This window comes from Mauremys mutica, chromosome 3 (assembly GCF_020497125.1).
Source record: "Mauremys mutica isolate MM-2020 ecotype Southern chromosome 3, ASM2049712v1, whole genome shotgun sequence".
Classification (NCBI taxonomy): Eukaryota; Metazoa; Chordata; order Testudines; family Geoemydidae; genus Mauremys; species Mauremys mutica.
The window spans coordinates 129,338,412-129,356,861 of record NC_059074.1 but is presented as its reverse complement, the minus strand read 5'-3'; the positions used below and the strand labels follow the sequence as shown (position 1 = coordinate 129,356,861).

The window sequence follows — 18,450 nt, the reverse complement described above, 5'->3', positions numbered from 1 at the left end:
TCAAACATCCAGAAAAATCTTCAGTTATCACCCATGACAGGAAAGAGAGAGTAGGAAGAGTTCATGGTGTTAAACAGGGTTTGGGAAAATATTTTCTTCACATTTGCATGACCAAATGAATGGTGAAATGTCCCACTGTGCAGAGTAGAAAGAAGTACAATGGGGAAAAAAGGTACATGATGTTCTTTCCACATAATTAAAAACAAAAGGCTGAAATTTTATTGTGCAAGGAGTGATAAAACTGATCCTAAAGCATCCATCACAATTACCAACTATAATTTTACAGTATCAAAACATTGTGCCTCTGAGTGGCATCTAGAACCACCCCCATAAATCTTATATAATTATCTTACCCAAATCTTCATTTGTGTTGTCATTATCAGTGGCAAATGGGAATCGTTTTTGTTCCGCAAGTGACTTTGCTTGGCTCTGTAAAACATTATGGTTTTAATGTTTAGCTGACAGTAGCAAAAAAAAAAAAAAATCCTACAAAATCAGAATTTGGCATTGACAATTTAAGGCTTAAATCCTTAAAAGAACATCTGACATCAAAGTAACTACTACTATTAAAGCAAAATCCATGATATAACAAAACTGAAAAAAGGCACTAAAATTTATTCCTAACCTTTTGTGAGGGGATAAATTGCTTTTCAGATGTCACTGCTATCCTCTGATACTACAGCCAACTTAACATACCAGATGAAAGTATATACACCTAGGACAACCAAAAAATATAAAACAATGTCCTTACTATAGTATACATCCCATTTTAACTTGAATTATGGAAATGTCCCTAAGCAACGTATTACATAGTGGAAGGGAAGTTTTACCCTTTGTCCAATGAGACGAAAGAGTGAAGGACTATAAAACGAATACATAAGAAAACAGACCCAATAATAAAGGACAGAAGTTTCATTAAGATTTTTTTTTTTAAATCTGGCATTGTTAATCTCATCACTACTACATGCCTTTACAATTAAAACATATATACTGGAATTACAGAGAAAGTAGAGACCACAAAAGCAGACTTGCGTGAAAAAATCTCTTTTCAGAAAATGTATCTGCAGAACAGGATAATATGAAAATGAAGTGTACATGGAGATGTCCAAACAAGTATAAACACCTTTGATTTATACAGAGAACTCCCACTGATTCCTTGAGTCTTGCCTAGAACTCCCATTGCAGTTTAGGGCCATAAACATGCTTTTCTCAAGCCGTGATGCAAACATACCTCTTATGGATCAAGTTTAAACGAAGTATGTGATGTTTGAGCTAGTAATCTTTACTAATTTAATTCAAGTACATTTTTAAGTGGTTTAGTTCCTTTTTTGTCAAAGCTGTAGAGAAGAAAGGGTGCCAAATGATCTAAAGATCTTGTACCTGATCCTTGCCGGAGTAAACTGGCATAACTGAGTGTCAATAAGCTAAGTCAATTTACATCAGCTGTGGATCTGGTCCCATGTTTTTTTCCCCCAAATGTAGATCATAGAAATTATTAGATAATATGTCAGCTACCTCATTATTTAGGAGTTGTACATATTATATCCCTCACACTCCATTCAGAGCAACACATGTCTAGTCAACGGGTCATATCTGGCCACCTTGAAAACAGAAATGGTAAATGACAGAACACTGCTGACTGAACTGTTGCAACATGGACCCAGATTATGATCTCGCTGCAGATATATCAGAATCCTTTATTTTGAGATGGATTATGTCCATTGTCATGTAATAACAGATTACATTTACAAACAGAACTATACAATTGCTACCAAATAAACAAAAAAGATGGATCTCCAAAGTTACCAACTCTCTACTTGATATCTTTAAATGTCTATTATAAAAGTCTTCGCCTCTCTGCCCACAACTGTATACACCAAGGAGTCCCAACTCTTGCCAACATCAAGATATGCTCACATTATGCTAGTTGCCAGAACTTCAAGGATAAATCTGCTATGTTTTGCCACAACGTAAGTATACAGTGCAGCAAACACCACACAAAACAACTGAAGGCATTTAAGTGGACTATAGGAGCAAAACTGTAGCCAGAAGTAGCTGTAGCTGAACAACCAATCCAAAAGACTTTGTACTACTGTCTCTAATTTTTCTTGTTGAAGTCAATGCAGCTAAATCTTTGGCTGAGAGAAATTTAAGGCATATTAATTCTAAAAGAATCAAAGAAACGTGGGCACCATTTTTAGTACCAAAAGCAAATCCCACTGTACAGAGGAAACACAATCCTGAAGTTCTTGATCAGTCAGTCTGACTTTTTTGGTTTGTCCAGCATGCTTGTACAACACCTAGCACAACGGGGCCTGATCCTGACTGGGGTCTTTCGGCATTACCACAAGATTAATGTTTTACTTATTTGTAACCACATTTACATTGATAAATTTTAAAACTTACAACTAACCAAAAAAAAAAAAAAAGATGATGAAGAATTTAACCAAAGTTGGGTGAAAGATTTTTTGCTACTGAAGTCAATGCTACTCATATTTAGATTACTGCTCATCTAAATTATTCTAAGGGAAGAATCATACACTGAATGCACTCAAGAATTTAAATATAACAGCTCATTTGATAAAGACTTTCCAAAAGTGAGTTATGTCAAGAAGCAAGTGAAAGACAGGTCTGATCTTCCTTATTCCTCTCACACTTCAGTTTTCTTCTGCTGCTTTAGATGTCCCTCTCTCACCCATGTCTTCAACTTCATTCCTGTTTTTTCCTCCCCAGCAAAAGGCTTCAGCCTTGTTCTTGTCCCCTTCAAGACAAGCACAGAATTGTTACATTAAAAAGTTTCACTCCATAGTGCATCTGAGTAATGGGCACTAATGGATAAGGCTGCAATTCTGTCATGCAGGTCACGGAAGTCACGGATTCCATGACTTTCCGCAACCTCCATGACTTTTGCAGATGCAATGGCAGGTGCGGCTGATCCCGGGGCCAGCCGCACCAGGTGCAGCTGGAGCAACCCTCGGGCCAGCCGCACCAGGTGCTGCTCAGGCGGTCCCAGGGCAGCTGGTTCTGGGAGCCCTCAAGCAGTGGTCCCACCAGCCACACCGAACACTGCTCAGGCAGCTCGGTACAGCTGGCCCCAGGGAGCACCTGAGTAGCGGTCCCAGGAGCAGCCCTGAGGAGGGTCCAAGCAGCAGTCCCGGGGGCTGTCCCAGGGCCAGCTGCATCAACCGCTGTTTGGGCAGCTGGCCCTGAGGAAGGTCTGAGTAGCGGTCCCGCAAGCAGTCTCGGGGCAAGCTGCACCAGTCCCTGCTCGGGCAGCTGGCCCGGTGGAAGCACCCAAGCAGCAGTCCCAGGTGCGGCCCCGGGGAGCACCCAAGCAACGGTCACCAGGGCCTAGGAGCAGGGGTGGCTTGGGCCCCACAGCAGCGGTGTCCTGGGGCCCCCAGAGCTACAGGAGCTGCTAAGTTTTAGTCAGGGGTATTTATATAGTAAAACTCATCAACAGGTCACGGGCTGTGAATGTTTGTTTACTGCCCGTAACCGGTCCATGACCTTTACTAAAAATACCTGTGACTAAATCTTAGCCTTACTAATGGAATGATCCACACCCTAGAACAAACATTGCCTAAACTGCACAAGAGAGCCACGGCCCAATACATGCTAGAGCCATAGTACTGGCTGGAAGAAAAACCTTTTCCAGAAACTGTTAGCATTCTTCAAATGCCAATATATACTGGTTACCTTTGGTAAAAGAAAAAAAATCTTCAGGGGAAAGCAAATCAATAGTGACCAATATTTAATTGGGGTTTTATTGACAGGAGTATCAGTTTTTTTATTGCAATAATTCCCTATCCACTGAGACTGGCATTTCTTATTGAAAAGGCGATAATTCTCATATAGTCGCTGTATTATTGTTTCAGTTTCTGGAATCGGATGCCTCAATTATGATAAGATTGGCATGGTTTCTTTGTTATACAAGATTGGAATGAACAACAGGATCAAGTGTAATAATATTTCAATTGTTATCTCAACTAGGAAATTAGAGCTACACTAAACACCTTGATACGGTTAGAAAACCAAATTGCTGGTAATCATTTTTGGATTTCACTACTATGTTTAAAGTATATTTACAAAAGAATACTTTGCAGGTCTAGAGTGTCAATGGCAGTTACAAGGTATTAGTGAATGAACTAAAAAGTTTTGTTCATAGAAAATCCATCATACAAGATCTTGTAGTTCACAGCTGTAGATTAATCTTTTAAAATCTGTTATTAAAATTAAGATATGAATAATCATGACCTGCTTCCTCCGTACTGCACATATTTCTAATGCACCTTTCACCATATGTCTAGGTACCAGATATACATCTGACATTAAATACTTTTGGAACTAGCATTCTGCTCAAGATTTCAAGTGGAAAATAAATTTCAATCAAAAGGAACTTGCATGACTTGATAAAGGGGCAAATCACAGGAGCTGGTGGTGACACCAACAAGCTGGGATATAGAGTTTGTATCAGTGAAATCAGAAAAAAATTCCCAGCTGTAATAACAGAATGGTGTTTCCACTTTAATTTTCCTGGGCAATTTAAATTAACAGGGTTCAGGATTAGAGAGATTAGCTGTAGAGTAAGTATGAAATTAAAGAATTAGAGTTATTTTAAATTTGGTTTTCCCTAGGACTAGCCTGTCTGTACATATACTAGTCACATGCTTATGAATATTTTGTTACAATATTAGGTGCAATGATTGCTTATTTTTTAGACTGCAAGATATGTTTAGAGCAATTGGCTAAAATACCATTTGGCCTTTGGACTTAAAGGAATGTATGGTTAAATTAATACTTGGTGGTCTCTCATATTAATAATCTCAAAAATTATTGACAAACTCCATCATTAGCTTATTTTTATTTGCTTGGGATATGGGAAAATAAGGTGCTTTATCCAATATTTTCCAGGGAACTGGATGGATGAAACTGTTAGAACAGCACTGATTTCTTCAATATTTTTTGTTCTATATTTCAGAAAGATTACGGTATTGCACTACAGGGAAATGTATAGACGTGTAAGTATATTTCATTAGTATGGAGTGAACACCCTGGAATTACTGGTTTCAGAGTAGCAGCCGTGTTAGTCTGTATCCGTAAAAAGAACAGGAGTACTTGTGGCACCTTAGAGACTAACAAATTTATTTGAGCGTAAGCTTTCGTGGGCTACAGCCCACTTCATCAGATGCATAGAATGGAACATATGAGAAGAGTGAGTGTGTGTGTGTGTGTATATATATAAATATAAATATATATATATATATATATATATACACACACACACACACACACACAGAGAAGATGCCATACCAACTCTAAGAGGCTAATTAATTAAGATGACCTGTTATCAGCAGGAAAAAAACTTTTGTAGTGATAATCAAGATGGTCAATTACAGACAGCTGACAAGAGATGTAAGGATAGTTATCATAAGGAAATAGATTCAAGTAGTATAATGACTCAGCCATTCCCAGTCTCTATTCAAGCCAGAGTTAATGGTATCTAATTTGCAAATCAATTCAAGCTCAGCAGTTTCGCGTTGGAGTCTGTTTTTGAAGTCTCTATTGCAAAATTGCTACCTTCAGGTCTGTTACTGAGTGGCCAGAGAGGTTGAAGTGTTCTCCTACTGGTTTTTGAGTGTTATGATTCCTGATGTCAGATTTGTGTCCATTTATTCTTTTGCGTAGAGACTGTCTGGTCTGGTCAATGCACATGGCAGAGGGGCATTGCTGGCACATGATGGCATATATCACATTAGCAGATGTGCAGGTGAACGAGCCCCTGATGGCGTGGTTGATGTGATTAGGTCCAGTGTTGGTGTCACTTGAATAGATGTGTGGACAGAGTTGGCATCGGGCTTTGTTGCAAGGATAGGTTCCTGGGTTAGTGTTTTTGTTGTGTGGTTCCTGGTGAGTATTTGCTTCAGGTTAGAGGGCTGTCTGTAAGCAAGGACTGATCTGTCTCCCAAGATCTGTGAGAGTGAGGGATCATCTTTCAAGATAGGTTGTAAATCTTTGATGATGCGTTGGAGAGGTTTTAGTTGGGGGCTGAAGGTGACGGCTAGTGGAGTCCTGTTATTTTCTTTGTTGGGCCTGTCTTGTAGTAGGTGACTTCTGGGTACTCTTCTGGCTCTGTCAATCTGTTTTTTCACTTCAGCAGGTGAGTATTGTAGTTGTAAGAATGCTTGATCGAGATCTTGTAGGTGTTTGTCTCTGTCTGAGGGACTGGAGCAAATGTGGTTGTATCTTAGAGCTTGGCTGTAGACAGTGGATCGAGTGTGTGTCCTGGATGGAAGCTGGAGGCATGTAGGTAAGTATAGCGATCAGTAGGTTTTCGGTATAGGGTGGTGTTTATGTGACCATTGTTTATGAGCACAGTAGTATCCAAGAAGTGGACCGCTTGTGTGGATTGGTCCAGGCTGAGTTTGATGGTGGGATGGAAATTGTTGAAATCATGGTGGAATACCTCAAGGGCTTCTTTTCCATGGGTCCAGATGATGAAGATGTCATCAATGTAGTGTAAGTAGAGTAGGGGCGTTAAGGGGACAAGAGCTAAGGAAGAGTTGTTCTAAGTCGGCCATGAAAATGTTGGCATATTGTGGGGCCATGTGGGTGCCCATAGCAGTGCCGCTGACTTGAAGGTATATACCTGATAACAGGTCATCTTAACTAATTAGCCTCTTAGAGCTGGTATGGCATCTTCTCTGTATGTATATATATATATATACTCTTCTTATATGTTCCATTCTATGCATCTGATGAAGTGGGCTGTAGCCCACGAAAGCTTATGCTCAAATAAATTTGTTAGTCTCTAAGGTGCCACAAGTACTCCTGGAATTACCAGGTCAATCAGGAGATTTGGCCAAATAAATAACTGCTGTGGTGACAGAACAAAGAATTAAGTCTGAGAACTGCAATGGCCGATTTGCACTACATAGGAGAGTTAGGCTTTTTCTGTTTTTAAATTACCCCAAGAGTTATTGCTTCCAACTGGGATAGTCTTCTCAGAGTGTATGCTTACAAAGGCTATGACCAATTATTTTTTAAAACAGTTTCCCCTGCGAACACACACACCATGACACTATCTCTCGCTGACATACTACAGAAATAAGAGATTCCACAAAATCAGTGACCATTATACAGCACTGAGATCATATATCCTCTAAAACTACTCTGATCTTTAATAAAAGAAGTTGGGTAGCCAGCATTATTGTTATAAAACACTATGATTTTTTTTTTAAATCTTGAAACTGTCCCTTCAGAATTCTCTATGTAATGATAGTAGATGATGACACTTGCAATGTAACAAAATGTGATACAGAGTGACTGAATTGATTAGGAGACAGGTAATGGGATACAAAACTTCTTCCTTTTACACCGCCAGTCCACAGTGGTCATTCTGTAGTAACTTACATTAGTTACTGATAGAGTCCTACCATTAAATGCTCTTGTGGTGTCAGACCAGGTCCTGGCACCTTTGGCAGTCTCAGAAGCAGAAGATTCACTATGAAGAGCGTGCACTAATCTATCACTTCCAGAGGCAGCATTTCTTGAAAGGAGTTGAGACATACTAATAGAGTGCAAATAAGCAGTGTGCACGGGCCTGGTGGTAGCATTAGTTCCATGGGTAGAAGTCCTAAGTATCCAAAGTTGTCAATCTACTATCTTTCATGAACACTTTTCTCGTGTAGTGTATTGATCCAAGAGCAGGTGGCCATAGAAGCAAACAATTTGTACAAATTCCCTCTACATAGCCAAATTGAACTAATTTGTAGTGCAGGATAAATATGAAATTAAAGATTTTAAAATTAGCTTACATTTGGTTAAAAAAATATATGTGTTATAAAGACAGGTCCTGACTAGCAAGTAGAAGGAAGGCCTTGAAAATAATGAGTTATAAGGCCAGAAGGAATGGGGTAGGGAGGATGTCTGGTTCAAAGAATATCTAATACAATACAGGGAAGTTTCTAAAAAGAAGGCCTCTGACCAACAGGTGTGACTTCACATGGTTTTAAATAAGACAAAAGGAATCTGTCTTAAAAGGAGCCAACATAAACTTTCCCACTCCACATACCAGTGTTATCTTAAAAGTAAAGGTTTTGGAGTAGCAGCCGTGTTAGTCTGTATCCGCAAAAAGAACAAGGAGTACTTGTGGCACCTCAGAGACTAACAAATTTATTTGAGCATAAGCTTTCTTGTTAGTCTCTAAGGTGCCACAAGTACTCCTCATTCTTTTTTCTTAAAAGTAAAGCATATGTGGACCCAGCTGCAATAGAAAAACTGTTGGTCAGCAAGGAGGAGGAGAGGAAAGGCCTTGGGAGGAAAATCTTATTTGGATTAAGACTGGAATGAAGGGTGAATTGTCTCAAATTGTTTTTTAGAGGAAGTCAATAATTGGCAATGACAATTTATGTGTGACGGGTTGGACCCCTTGGGAAGCCACCTGATGTGCCGAGATACCACAGAGTCTACCTGTTCTGCCAGCATGGGTCCCCTTTAACCTGTCTTGCTGAGCCAGGCTCTAAAAACCTCCTCGAACACACACACGGAGGGCTACACCCAGCTGCAGATCAGCTCTGGGAAGACTCGGCTTAAGGGACTTGCTCCAGCACTCAGATGTCCACCTTCCTTGGAGTGGAGACCCAAAGAGATATTATGAAATTGTCTCCCTCCTTCCCCCAACAATGCGGAGAGAAGTGTGCACACTTCTCCCCACCCCACCCAAGTTAGAAATTACAGAAACTAGGTTTAATAATAAACAAAATAAATTGTATTAACTATAAACGGCTGGATTTTAAGTGGTAAAAAGGGGAAACAGAACTGTCTGTTACAGCTGTCCCCCTGCTGCACTTTTTTTCTCCCTCTCCTTTCTGGTTGTTCTGTGTCTGCCCCTCCCGGGCCTTGGGCTAACAAAAGTCACAGCCTGGCCCTGCTGTTCATGGAAATGACTTGTGCAGACTAACTGGAGCCATTGCTCTGCCTAAGGAGGGGGGCTTTTGGCTCCTTTGTTCAGACCTGGGCTCGGTGTAGAGGTGCTCTGCCCAGATGTGCAAGACCTTATATGGCCACATAGCTGAGCATGTGAGTCATGTCTGTGGCTTAGAACTAGCCCAGACACGTCTGTGCTCACCTGAAGTCTTCTCTCCTCCCCTGTAAGAAGGGGAACCAATCAAAGTTACTGGCGGGAAGCTGCCTAAGTTTGCCTTTATAACCAGACATTTTCTAATCAGACCTCGGAGAAGGTCCTTGCTTTGCCACCTGGTCTGATCAGCTAGGGGTCTTTGGGAGGCCCTCTCCCCGCTCTCATTTGTTTTTGAGCGTACCCCCGTTTTTAAACTCCCCTCCCACGAACAACGAATTTTGCCTGGAGATCTCCTGATTATTGTGAACGAATTGAGTCCTCTCTGCGTCCTCTGATGCTGCTGCTGTGCCTGCTTCTGCCTTTGCTGCTGTCCTGGGGATTGGTAAGAACTCCCTCTTGCAAACCCCCCCTGTCCTGGCTGCTGGCTCTGTTTCCCCAACAGACAGACCTAAGTTAACTTCGTGGTCTGTGCTGCTAAAATAAGCCTGTGCCGCTGCTAAGCTGTAACTCCCTGAGCTCTATCCTGGACACACACCACTCTGCCCTCTAAAACTACCCTTAGTATAAGGTGCACCCATTAGGTTAGGTTTAGCTTTTAGTCTAGACAAATTGTAATTTCATTTTGCATAGCTGTGGTTAAGTTAGGTTTAGCATTATACTCTGTAAGTTAGGCTTAGAGAATTGTTGCATTGTGTTGTGTTACTTGCTAATTTGTGTAGTCTTGGTTAAGTTAGATCATAGATAAGATTTTGCTGTGTTCTGTATAATTGTAATTAAGTCTGTCTTCCCACTGCCAACCGAGCTTCTCTGTGTCTTTCTACCTTGTTACACTCTCTCTGCTGCTTAAACTTACAGCCTGTTTGTTCTGTGTCTCACTAAGGCCTGGTCTACACTAAGGGCGGGGGTCGAACTAGGGTATGCAAGTTCAGCTACGCGAATAGCGTAGCTGAATTCGAAGTACCCTAGTTCGACTTACTTACCCGTCCAGACGCAGCGAGGTCGAACTCCGCGGCTCCAAGGTCGACTCCGCCACCGCCATTCGCGGTGGTGGAGTTCCGGAGTCGACCGGAGCACGCGGGGAGTTCGAACTATCGCGTCTTGATTAGACACGATAGTTCGAACTCGGAGAAGTCGAACTCACCGCGTCGACCCGCGCGGTGAGTATGGACCTGAGCTAAGTTTAAATCTCTAGCATAAAACCCCATTGGTTACCCTTTTTCTCTCTGATACACCTCACATTGTACATTTACACCACTGACACATATTTTTACCTAAAATTGTTTGCTATTTAACATATTTTACCCATAACTGTTAGTTGGTTATATGCTGCTGTAACACACCCTTTACATAGAAATTGTTAGCTACCTGTTACATTTATACTTCAGTGTTAATTGGTTACCAACTGTATTGTACCCCACTGTATTGTACCCCACTATTTAAACCCCCTATACTGTTCACCAAAATAAACCCCTCCCCAATTGTCTACCTTAACAAACCCCATACCCCTCACTATTGAATTTTCCCTGTATTTGCATTTTCTTAATAAAGGTTATTTTGCACCCCACCAGTGCAGTAATTGTCCCCCAAGATCCCCTACCTGAAGGCAGGGACAAGAACAAAGCAAATTACTCAGTAAATGAAATCAAACACGCAAACTAAGCTAGTTTTACTAAAGAAATTGGTTACAGATAGTATTTCTCTACCTAGATATTGTTGCAGGCAGTTTGCAAAGTTTCTGTGGTTCATAGTTCCAGCTATATTCCTTTTCAGACTGGACCCCTGTCTCAGTCTGGACTCCCCATCTTGTCTTCCCTTTTGCAGTCTCTTTTTTTCCTTTTTCTTTTTTTTTTTTTTTTTTTAATAAAGGTTTTATCCATAATACAAGCTGAGCAGCAGTGCGATTTAATTGAACTTCTGCTCTGAGTCTCTGATGGCAGAGTATGTGTAAGCTTTTCCCAGTACCAGCCAGTCACACAGCAGCTTGAAGAAGGCATAATAATTGCTGAAGAGGATGAGAGCCAGCGAGATGGTCTGGTGCCACTTCTCTGACGAGATCAGTGAGTAGAGCTGGTAGAAGATGACAGCTCCTTCCAGCAGAATTAAAATGTTCAAGATCCTCAGCGGTTTGCTGAAAAAGAAACGAAAGCGGAAGTGTGAGACATCAGATGGCACAGCCACATTGTAATGGCCCACGGTTTTGTACACGTTCTTGCTGTGTTTCACCAGCACCCACTGTGGCCACATGCATTCTTCTGTCCACTGATGCTGTAGCACATTGGAGCATAGGGCAGGATCGACCTTCTGCCAGCAGCCCAGGTGTGCCGCAGCTTTGTGGAGGAGGTCGCAGTAGCGGGCAGGCAGGAGATGCTGCATCAGAATCACAGACGTACTGATGGTCACCAGCAGGAACAGCTCACATGACCACCGTTTGTCGTAGTACTGAGTGTTCTTCACAAACCAGACAGGCACAAAGGCCACATAATAGGCACTGAGCATGGAGCTCACCAGCACCTCTTTCATCCTCCAGTTAAAGTCCATCTTCAAATACTCCACCTCGTTGCGGATCAGGTCTGGAGAGAGGCAGCACGCATGGGTGGGCATGGCCTCCATGCCATACATTTGCCTGGTGTGCTGCTTCCAGGTCTCCTTTAAAACTGTTAGATAGTCTTTACCCCTGGAGTTCACTTCCCCGGTCTCTCGGGGGCCAATGTTAGCCACTTGGGAGAAGAGGGCTGTCTTCTGGAAGTCACAGTTCAGCTGGAGAAAAGGAATGTACATGCCGAACGGGTAACACAGGAACAAGAGATTGAGGAACGAGTAGGCTCTGAAGAGGTGAATTATTGACCTGCACAGGCTCCAGCCTGTCCCAGTGAGGACCACAAACCGAGTAATCACAAGGAAAATGGAGCGGGGCAGGGAGACACTGCAACTTTGTGAAGCCTCCTTCACAATGGCACCGATCAGCCTGCGAGCTAAGCACGTTGAAGTCAATGAGATGAAAGTTCTGGTACGTGAGCGCACACCAGTGACCGATGAACTTGTGGAATGTCCAGAGCCACCAGTAGCCCCCGTTTCACAAAGAGGATTTCGGCAGTAGGATGTCTGGTTAGGGCCCCGCCTTCCCCCTGCCATAACAACAAAGGGTATGGAGACTGCCTTGAGAGGTGGACTGCTGCTCACTGTTTGACTATTTCTTCAATCCTTAAAACCATCGGGCAGACAGACCAGGGAGAGGAGTCCTGTTTGCCTTCCTCCCCACCCTTAAATGGGATTTACATAGGGTGGGAATCCTTTGTTTCCCAAACTTGACCCCCCCCACTTCCCTTCCAGTGGAAAGTTACAAGTCGTCCCAGGTAATGTTTAGTATCAGGTGACAAGATCACCTGACTCTGTAGTATCACAGCCTCCATGAGTCAGTGGCAGTATGGAGTGTCCACAGGAATGTCAAGCTTTTCACAGCTCATTGTCCTTGCTGATGGGTCATCAGCCCTGTTTGTCTTTTCCATTGTTGCACCTGAAGTGTTAGCAGTGGGCATCACCCAAAGTAGCATAGTAGGAATACAGATCCATAATCAATATTCCTAACTTCAGATACAGAAATGATACAGGAATACAAATTGGATAATCACATTCAGTAAATCATAACCTTTCTAATGATATCTCACATGAGCCATCTGGCATAAAGTATATCTCAATTATGTCATTCATATAAGCATATTTTCATAAAGAATATGGAATGACTCATTACATCATGAATCTGAGGTTTCTTTGTTAGACCCTACTTGATCATGTTGGAGCACACCACAATGAGATGGTTTTCCCTTGGTCAAGTCTATTTAGTAAGTATACTGATCATATGCCTATGAATACTTTGTTACTGTATTGGGTGAACTGACTGCTTATTTTTAAGCTGTTAGGCATGTTCAGAGCAATGCTAGAAAATGCCATTTGGCCTTTGGACTTAAAAAAATGGATTTTTGGTCAAATTACTGTCTTATGGTCTCCCATAATAATAATTTCTAATATTATTAATAATTCCGACATCTAGTAAATAGATACACAAACCCATTTCTCTCACATCTACAACCAATTAGCATTCTTATTGTACATAATAAAATAGTACACAGCATACCAGAATTTTTTCAGTATTGAGAGAAAGCAGAGATTCACAGGAGGAAGACCCTCTTAGTTCACAGTCTGACTCATGGAAGTGCAAAAGTGGTGAATCTGCAAAAACAAATATTTGAATTATCTCTGGATAGTCTACTTGAACTGTTATACTTAAGCAGGGTATAAATGTACCAGATCATGCAAATGCCATGTTTCCTCATGCCAACCCCACCTTTTAAAAATTCCTTTACAGGGCAGTCCCACAGAGTAGGACTGTTCATATGTTCCATACATCATGTTTGTTCCAGGGGAGATGGCAAGAAGTGCAGTAGCTGACGTGAACCTTGTTATACAGTTACTTTCACTACTATTTCTGCCTATGGAGCTGACCAAAATTTGTGTGGATGGGTAGAAAACCAGGAGATGGGGGCGGGGGAAGAACCTAAGGAGGAGGAAGTGTGAAAGTGATAGTTTAAGACTATCTGGTCCCCCACTCCTTGAGCCAGCACATTCAGGTCCTAGGGAGAATCACTGCATGGGTCTACATCCAGCCTTCAGATGGAGGAAAGGTGGCTGGTATGCTGGCCAGCAAATAGTGGGGTAAAGACTGGAAAGGGATAGATGAGAAAGATTACGGAGATGAGTAGAAAAAATGGTAAAAATAAGGGATGGGACACAAACACATGAAAAATTAACAGTTACGATATTACAGTGAAAGGCACTATAGAAAGTCTAACATGAATAAAAATCCAAATATGGGATACACCCAGAAAGAGTACGTAAATGCGGTGGGGAAGTGGGGGAGAGTGAAGGGAAGAAAAAAAGTAATACATTGCTTAATTGCAGAAATCAAAATAGAATCTGAGGCATTACAGAGTTTAATGACTACAGTTACCTGGACCGACAGATACACGAAACTGAAACAAAAACCCTCTTCACCAGTTTGAAATATTGAAGAAGGCAAAAGACTTCTACCACATGTGCAAGAAACAAAATTAACCCTTTGCTTATCTACTGCAAATAGCAATGTTTTAAAAAATATTTATCAGTGGAAATGCAAAAAACTCTAACAGCCTTCTTGTTTCAATTTTGTTAAGCTGTTGCTCCTCCTCTTTACTACTGTAGGAAACATCTTACTTGTGTGTCCTGATTATAAAACCCAAACAAAAATGGTATAATCAGGTAATTCAGAGAGCGAGCGAGAGAGAGAGAACAAAAAGCAACACAGTCTATTTATAAAACACAAGTCGGAACAGTAACTAAAAATTAGTCACTACAAGTAGAAAATGAAGTTATGGTTCTAAATGAACCATAAATGAAACTTGGTGGGATGATTCTCAGAACAGGAATTATATTGTTTGAGGAGCCCAAGATTCACCGATTTTAACACCAAAAGGGACTACAATGATCACCTAGTGTGACCTTCTGCCTAAATCATGCTATAAAGTTTCATCCAGTAATTCCTGCAAATACCTAATCTGCATAAAGAATCAAGGTGGAGTGCCGTGCCATTACATCAGAAGTATTTACTATGCCAGTGAGCTACAATTCAACTACTGTGTGTTTAATGATTAAGTTCTTTGCGTAAGGATACAAGGAAAAAATTAGAGTGGACTATCTGTTACAAATCACAGGATAGAGAGGACATATAAAAAGAAATCCTGGACCAATTTACAAGATTCTCAAAACTCTAAGATTACTCTACTTATGGAGGGACTTCACTACCCATAAATCTTTAGGTTAATAAATACTGTCAAACTTGCATCAAATTGTTTCCTAGGTTATGCAGAAGACAATTTTATGAACCACAAAGTAGAGAATCCAACCAGAGGATAAGCCATACTGGATCTACAATATAGACAGGAACTGACTGAGAGCATGACAGCAGTGAGGAACTTTGAGAAAACCAAATCCTCTTAACCAAAAGGAGAGTTTTTCCAATTATTGATTCATTTAACCAGAACTGAAAGATTTGTAAACAGCTGAGAATGGATTGGTGTGACACTGGTTTTAAAACTAGAATAGATATTGTTTCGTAGTTAAATCAATAAGGAGTCGCTGTATGATCAATGCAGTCATAAGGAAGAAAAACTTTCAACTTAATGTTAATGTATCTGATATTATTTAAGTATCAGAGGGGAAGCTGTGTTAGTCTGGATCTGTAAAAGCGGCAAAGAGTCCTGTGGCACCTACCTTATACACTAACAAACGTATTGGAGCATGAGCTTTCGTGGGTGAATACCCACTTCGTTGTACGTGTATTCACCCACGAAAGCTCATGCTCCAATACGTTTGTTAGTCTATAAGGTGCCACAGAACACTTTGCTTGATATTATTAGTTCAACTAATCATGGAGTACCATTTTACATGTTTTATTTTGCATAACATCTTTCATACAAGCTGTATCCCAACCAGTACATTGAAAGTTTCATCTTCCAAACATCTCTCCATTGGAGAATCCTAATTCAGCCTGTCATACAAGTACCTATTTAATTATAAACATAAGAAACAGCAGGTCACTGGAATGGATAAGCCATGTTATATTAGGATGCAACCTGTAAACATATAAAAGTACCAGATCTGCTTTGCCTGCAGGCTACATGGAACACACAAACAGTGCTAAGAATTTTGTGTTTTATACTCTTTGAAGCGTGGACCAATTTTGTATTGTGTTTTTACAGCACCTAGCAAAATGGGGACGTGGTCTCTGACTAAGGCTCCTAGGTGCTACAGTAATACAAACAACTAACCCAGGGGTAGGCAACCTCTGGCACACGAGCTGACTTTCAGTGGCACTCACACTGCCCAGGTCCTGGCCACTGCTCTGGGGGGCTCTGCATTTTAATTTAATTTTAAATGAAGCTTCTTAAACATTTTGAAACCTTATTTACATTACATTCAACAATAGTTTAGTTATATACTATAGACATAGAAAGAGACCTTCTAAAAAGGTTAAAATGTATTATTGGCATGCGAAACAATAAATTAGAGAGTGAATAAATGAAGACTCGGCACACCACTTCTGAAAGGCTGCCGACCCCTGAACTAACCATTTGCATTTGCTGTAAGGTGGATGCTTTACATGAACAATTTAAAGGGCAGCAGTCTTAAGAGCAGAGCCAAATATATTTCCATATCCAAATATATATATTTATACATACAGACAGAAATATTTTTTCACAAGTCTTTGCTAAACTTGTTTTAAACTTCTCTAAATAACCTTAGCAGGATATGCCAGTACACACATCGCAAAATAACACTGGGAAGTCACAAGCTACATAAATAAATCTGGCAGTTTCTCTATTACATTGGATTTTGTTTTTTATTTTTTTCATATTTCTATATTCATTTGGTTTTGTTCACATGTATTGCCTGTAAGTGATGTGCATTATATCTAAGTCACAAAGGATGAATAAATACACGCTTATGATCAAATGTTATACTGAATGTCCTACAAAGACTTAAGCGTATGCAGAATTTTAGTCCCACTGATGGCTTCTCATGTGAGTAAAATTATGCAAATGCTTAAACCTTTGCAAGATTAGGGTCTAAATTAAGCAGATTCTTTATTAACAAACAAAACAAATAGAACCAGTGAAACATTAACTTTACCAGCAAGACAACTTTTTTTGTTTTTTTAAACTGAATCCTATTCAACACACTAACAAATAAGGAGCTGGCAAATCTCCATACCACCAAATACACATTTCAGGCTTGCATAGGCTCTGTATTTGCACTTTGCAAACCTGCCAGCTCTCTTTTCATTCATTTTGGATTAGAACCACCCTCATCAGTTAAGAGGACTCACACTTTCTGTTGGCCTTTTGAAAACTGAAAACTTTTTTCTTCATGTTAGCTTATTGCAACAGCCAAAGTCATGATTTGGTACCATCACTGATAATTTTTAATGTACTATATAACTCTAAAGTGTTTGTTAGGAATACAGTTTATACAAAAGATGCTGAAACAATAAGTTACACTGAACATTTAAATCCTGATTATCTGAAGCTCAGTTATCCAAAAAACAGGGCTGTATCACCAGCATTTCTTATAATTAAAGGACCAGAGCCTACAAATTTCTTCATGTTCATGGACTTGTGCCCAAATTAAGCCCTGCAATGTTTGCCCATGCAAAGCAGCTGAGAGGATCTGAGCCAAAATTCTCTCTTCTATCTGAAATTGATCAGTGTCCCTATGACAAGAGATCAGTCTGTGCTTTGTTTTCCTGTTTTACTTTCAGTCACCTCCAGGGTCATCCCGGCCTCACAAAGCACAGAAAAGAAGTGAATTTCACTAGAAATGCCTCTATCACTCACACCCCTTCTTTCTCCAAGATACAGTCAAAGGAGGGGAGAAGTCCACATCATCCCACTGCCTTCAGGTGACAGGTACCTAACAAAGGCATTGACCATTCACCTCTCACCTCAGAGGCTTGCCAGGCTCATGGCACCGCGGAGACAGGGGGATGGCAGAGAGGCCAATGCCGGCCAAGCAAAACAGGGCAAACCCACTGCTCGTAGGGTAAGTAGCTACGGGACCCATCCCGGGGCTGGGAGCAAGGACCCCGCGGCGGAGGGCAGCAAGGAACGACTGGCGGCGGCCACCACCTCACCAGAGCCACGGACAGGAAGGACCCGCCGCGCGCACCCTACGCGCACTCACGCCCCAGGACCCGCCGCGCGCGCCTCCCCACGCCACGCCCGGTGCCACGCCGCGCGCCTCCCACGCGCACTCACGCCCGGAGCCACGCCGCCCCCACACAGAGGACAAGGGGGAACCCCTCCCATGCGCCCCTCTCCTTGCCGCCAGCCTGGGGCGCCCCCTCCGCGGGCCCTTGCCCGGCGGCTCCCCCAGCAGGCAGCGGGGCAGGACGTGGCGCTGCCCGACCCGACTTACCGCACTCGGCCGAGTATTGTTCCCCCCAGTCCGGCGCCTGGGGGCAGCCCCCAGCCTGGCCCTGCAGCTGCTGCCGGTGCAGCTCCTGCTTGAGCAACGACAGGGCCGGGTAGTGCTCGGTCAGGGCCAGCGCCGCCCGGGCCGCCCCCAACAGCAGCAGCAGCAGCACGAGCTGCCCCAGCGCAACGGCGCCCCAGCAACAGCGGCAGCAGGTCCCGGTGGCAGATGCCATCTTCTCAGCGCGCATGCGTGCGCCTCCCCCCTTGCATGTTCAAGGTGGTTCCTTTCTGCCGCGCCCCCCCCCCCCCCCCCCCCCCCCCAGCGACAGGTGGAGGAAGCTGCGGCCTCGCTCCCTTATGGGA

The 18,450-nt window shown here is 42.1% G+C and overlaps 1 protein-coding gene and 1 pseudogene across 4 annotated transcripts in view; both read right to left on the bottom strand.

The window, feature by feature from the left end:
• TTC13 (tetratricopeptide repeat domain 13) overlaps positions 1-18,450 on the bottom strand; it is an 82,580-nt gene that overhangs the window by 56,109 nt on the left and 8,021 nt on the right. For 3 of the 4 annotated variants that reach the window (XM_045009910.1, XM_045009911.1, XR_006578071.1), the window contains exons 1-3: positions 18,089-18,340; positions 13,215-13,309; positions 354-429 (exon numbers count right to left, since the gene is read on the bottom strand). In XM_045009910.1, coding sequence (XP_044865845.1) covers positions 354-429; positions 13,215-13,309; positions 18,089-18,335 — 418 coding nt within the window. In that variant the 5' untranslated portion in view covers positions 18,336-18,340. Of the gene's footprint in view, positions 1-353; positions 430-13,214; positions 13,310-18,088; positions 18,341-18,450 lie in introns of those variants that run through there. The other variant, XM_045009912.1, reaches the window with a different exon arrangement.
• LOC123365999 lies at positions 10,778-12,290 on the bottom strand (annotated as a pseudogene).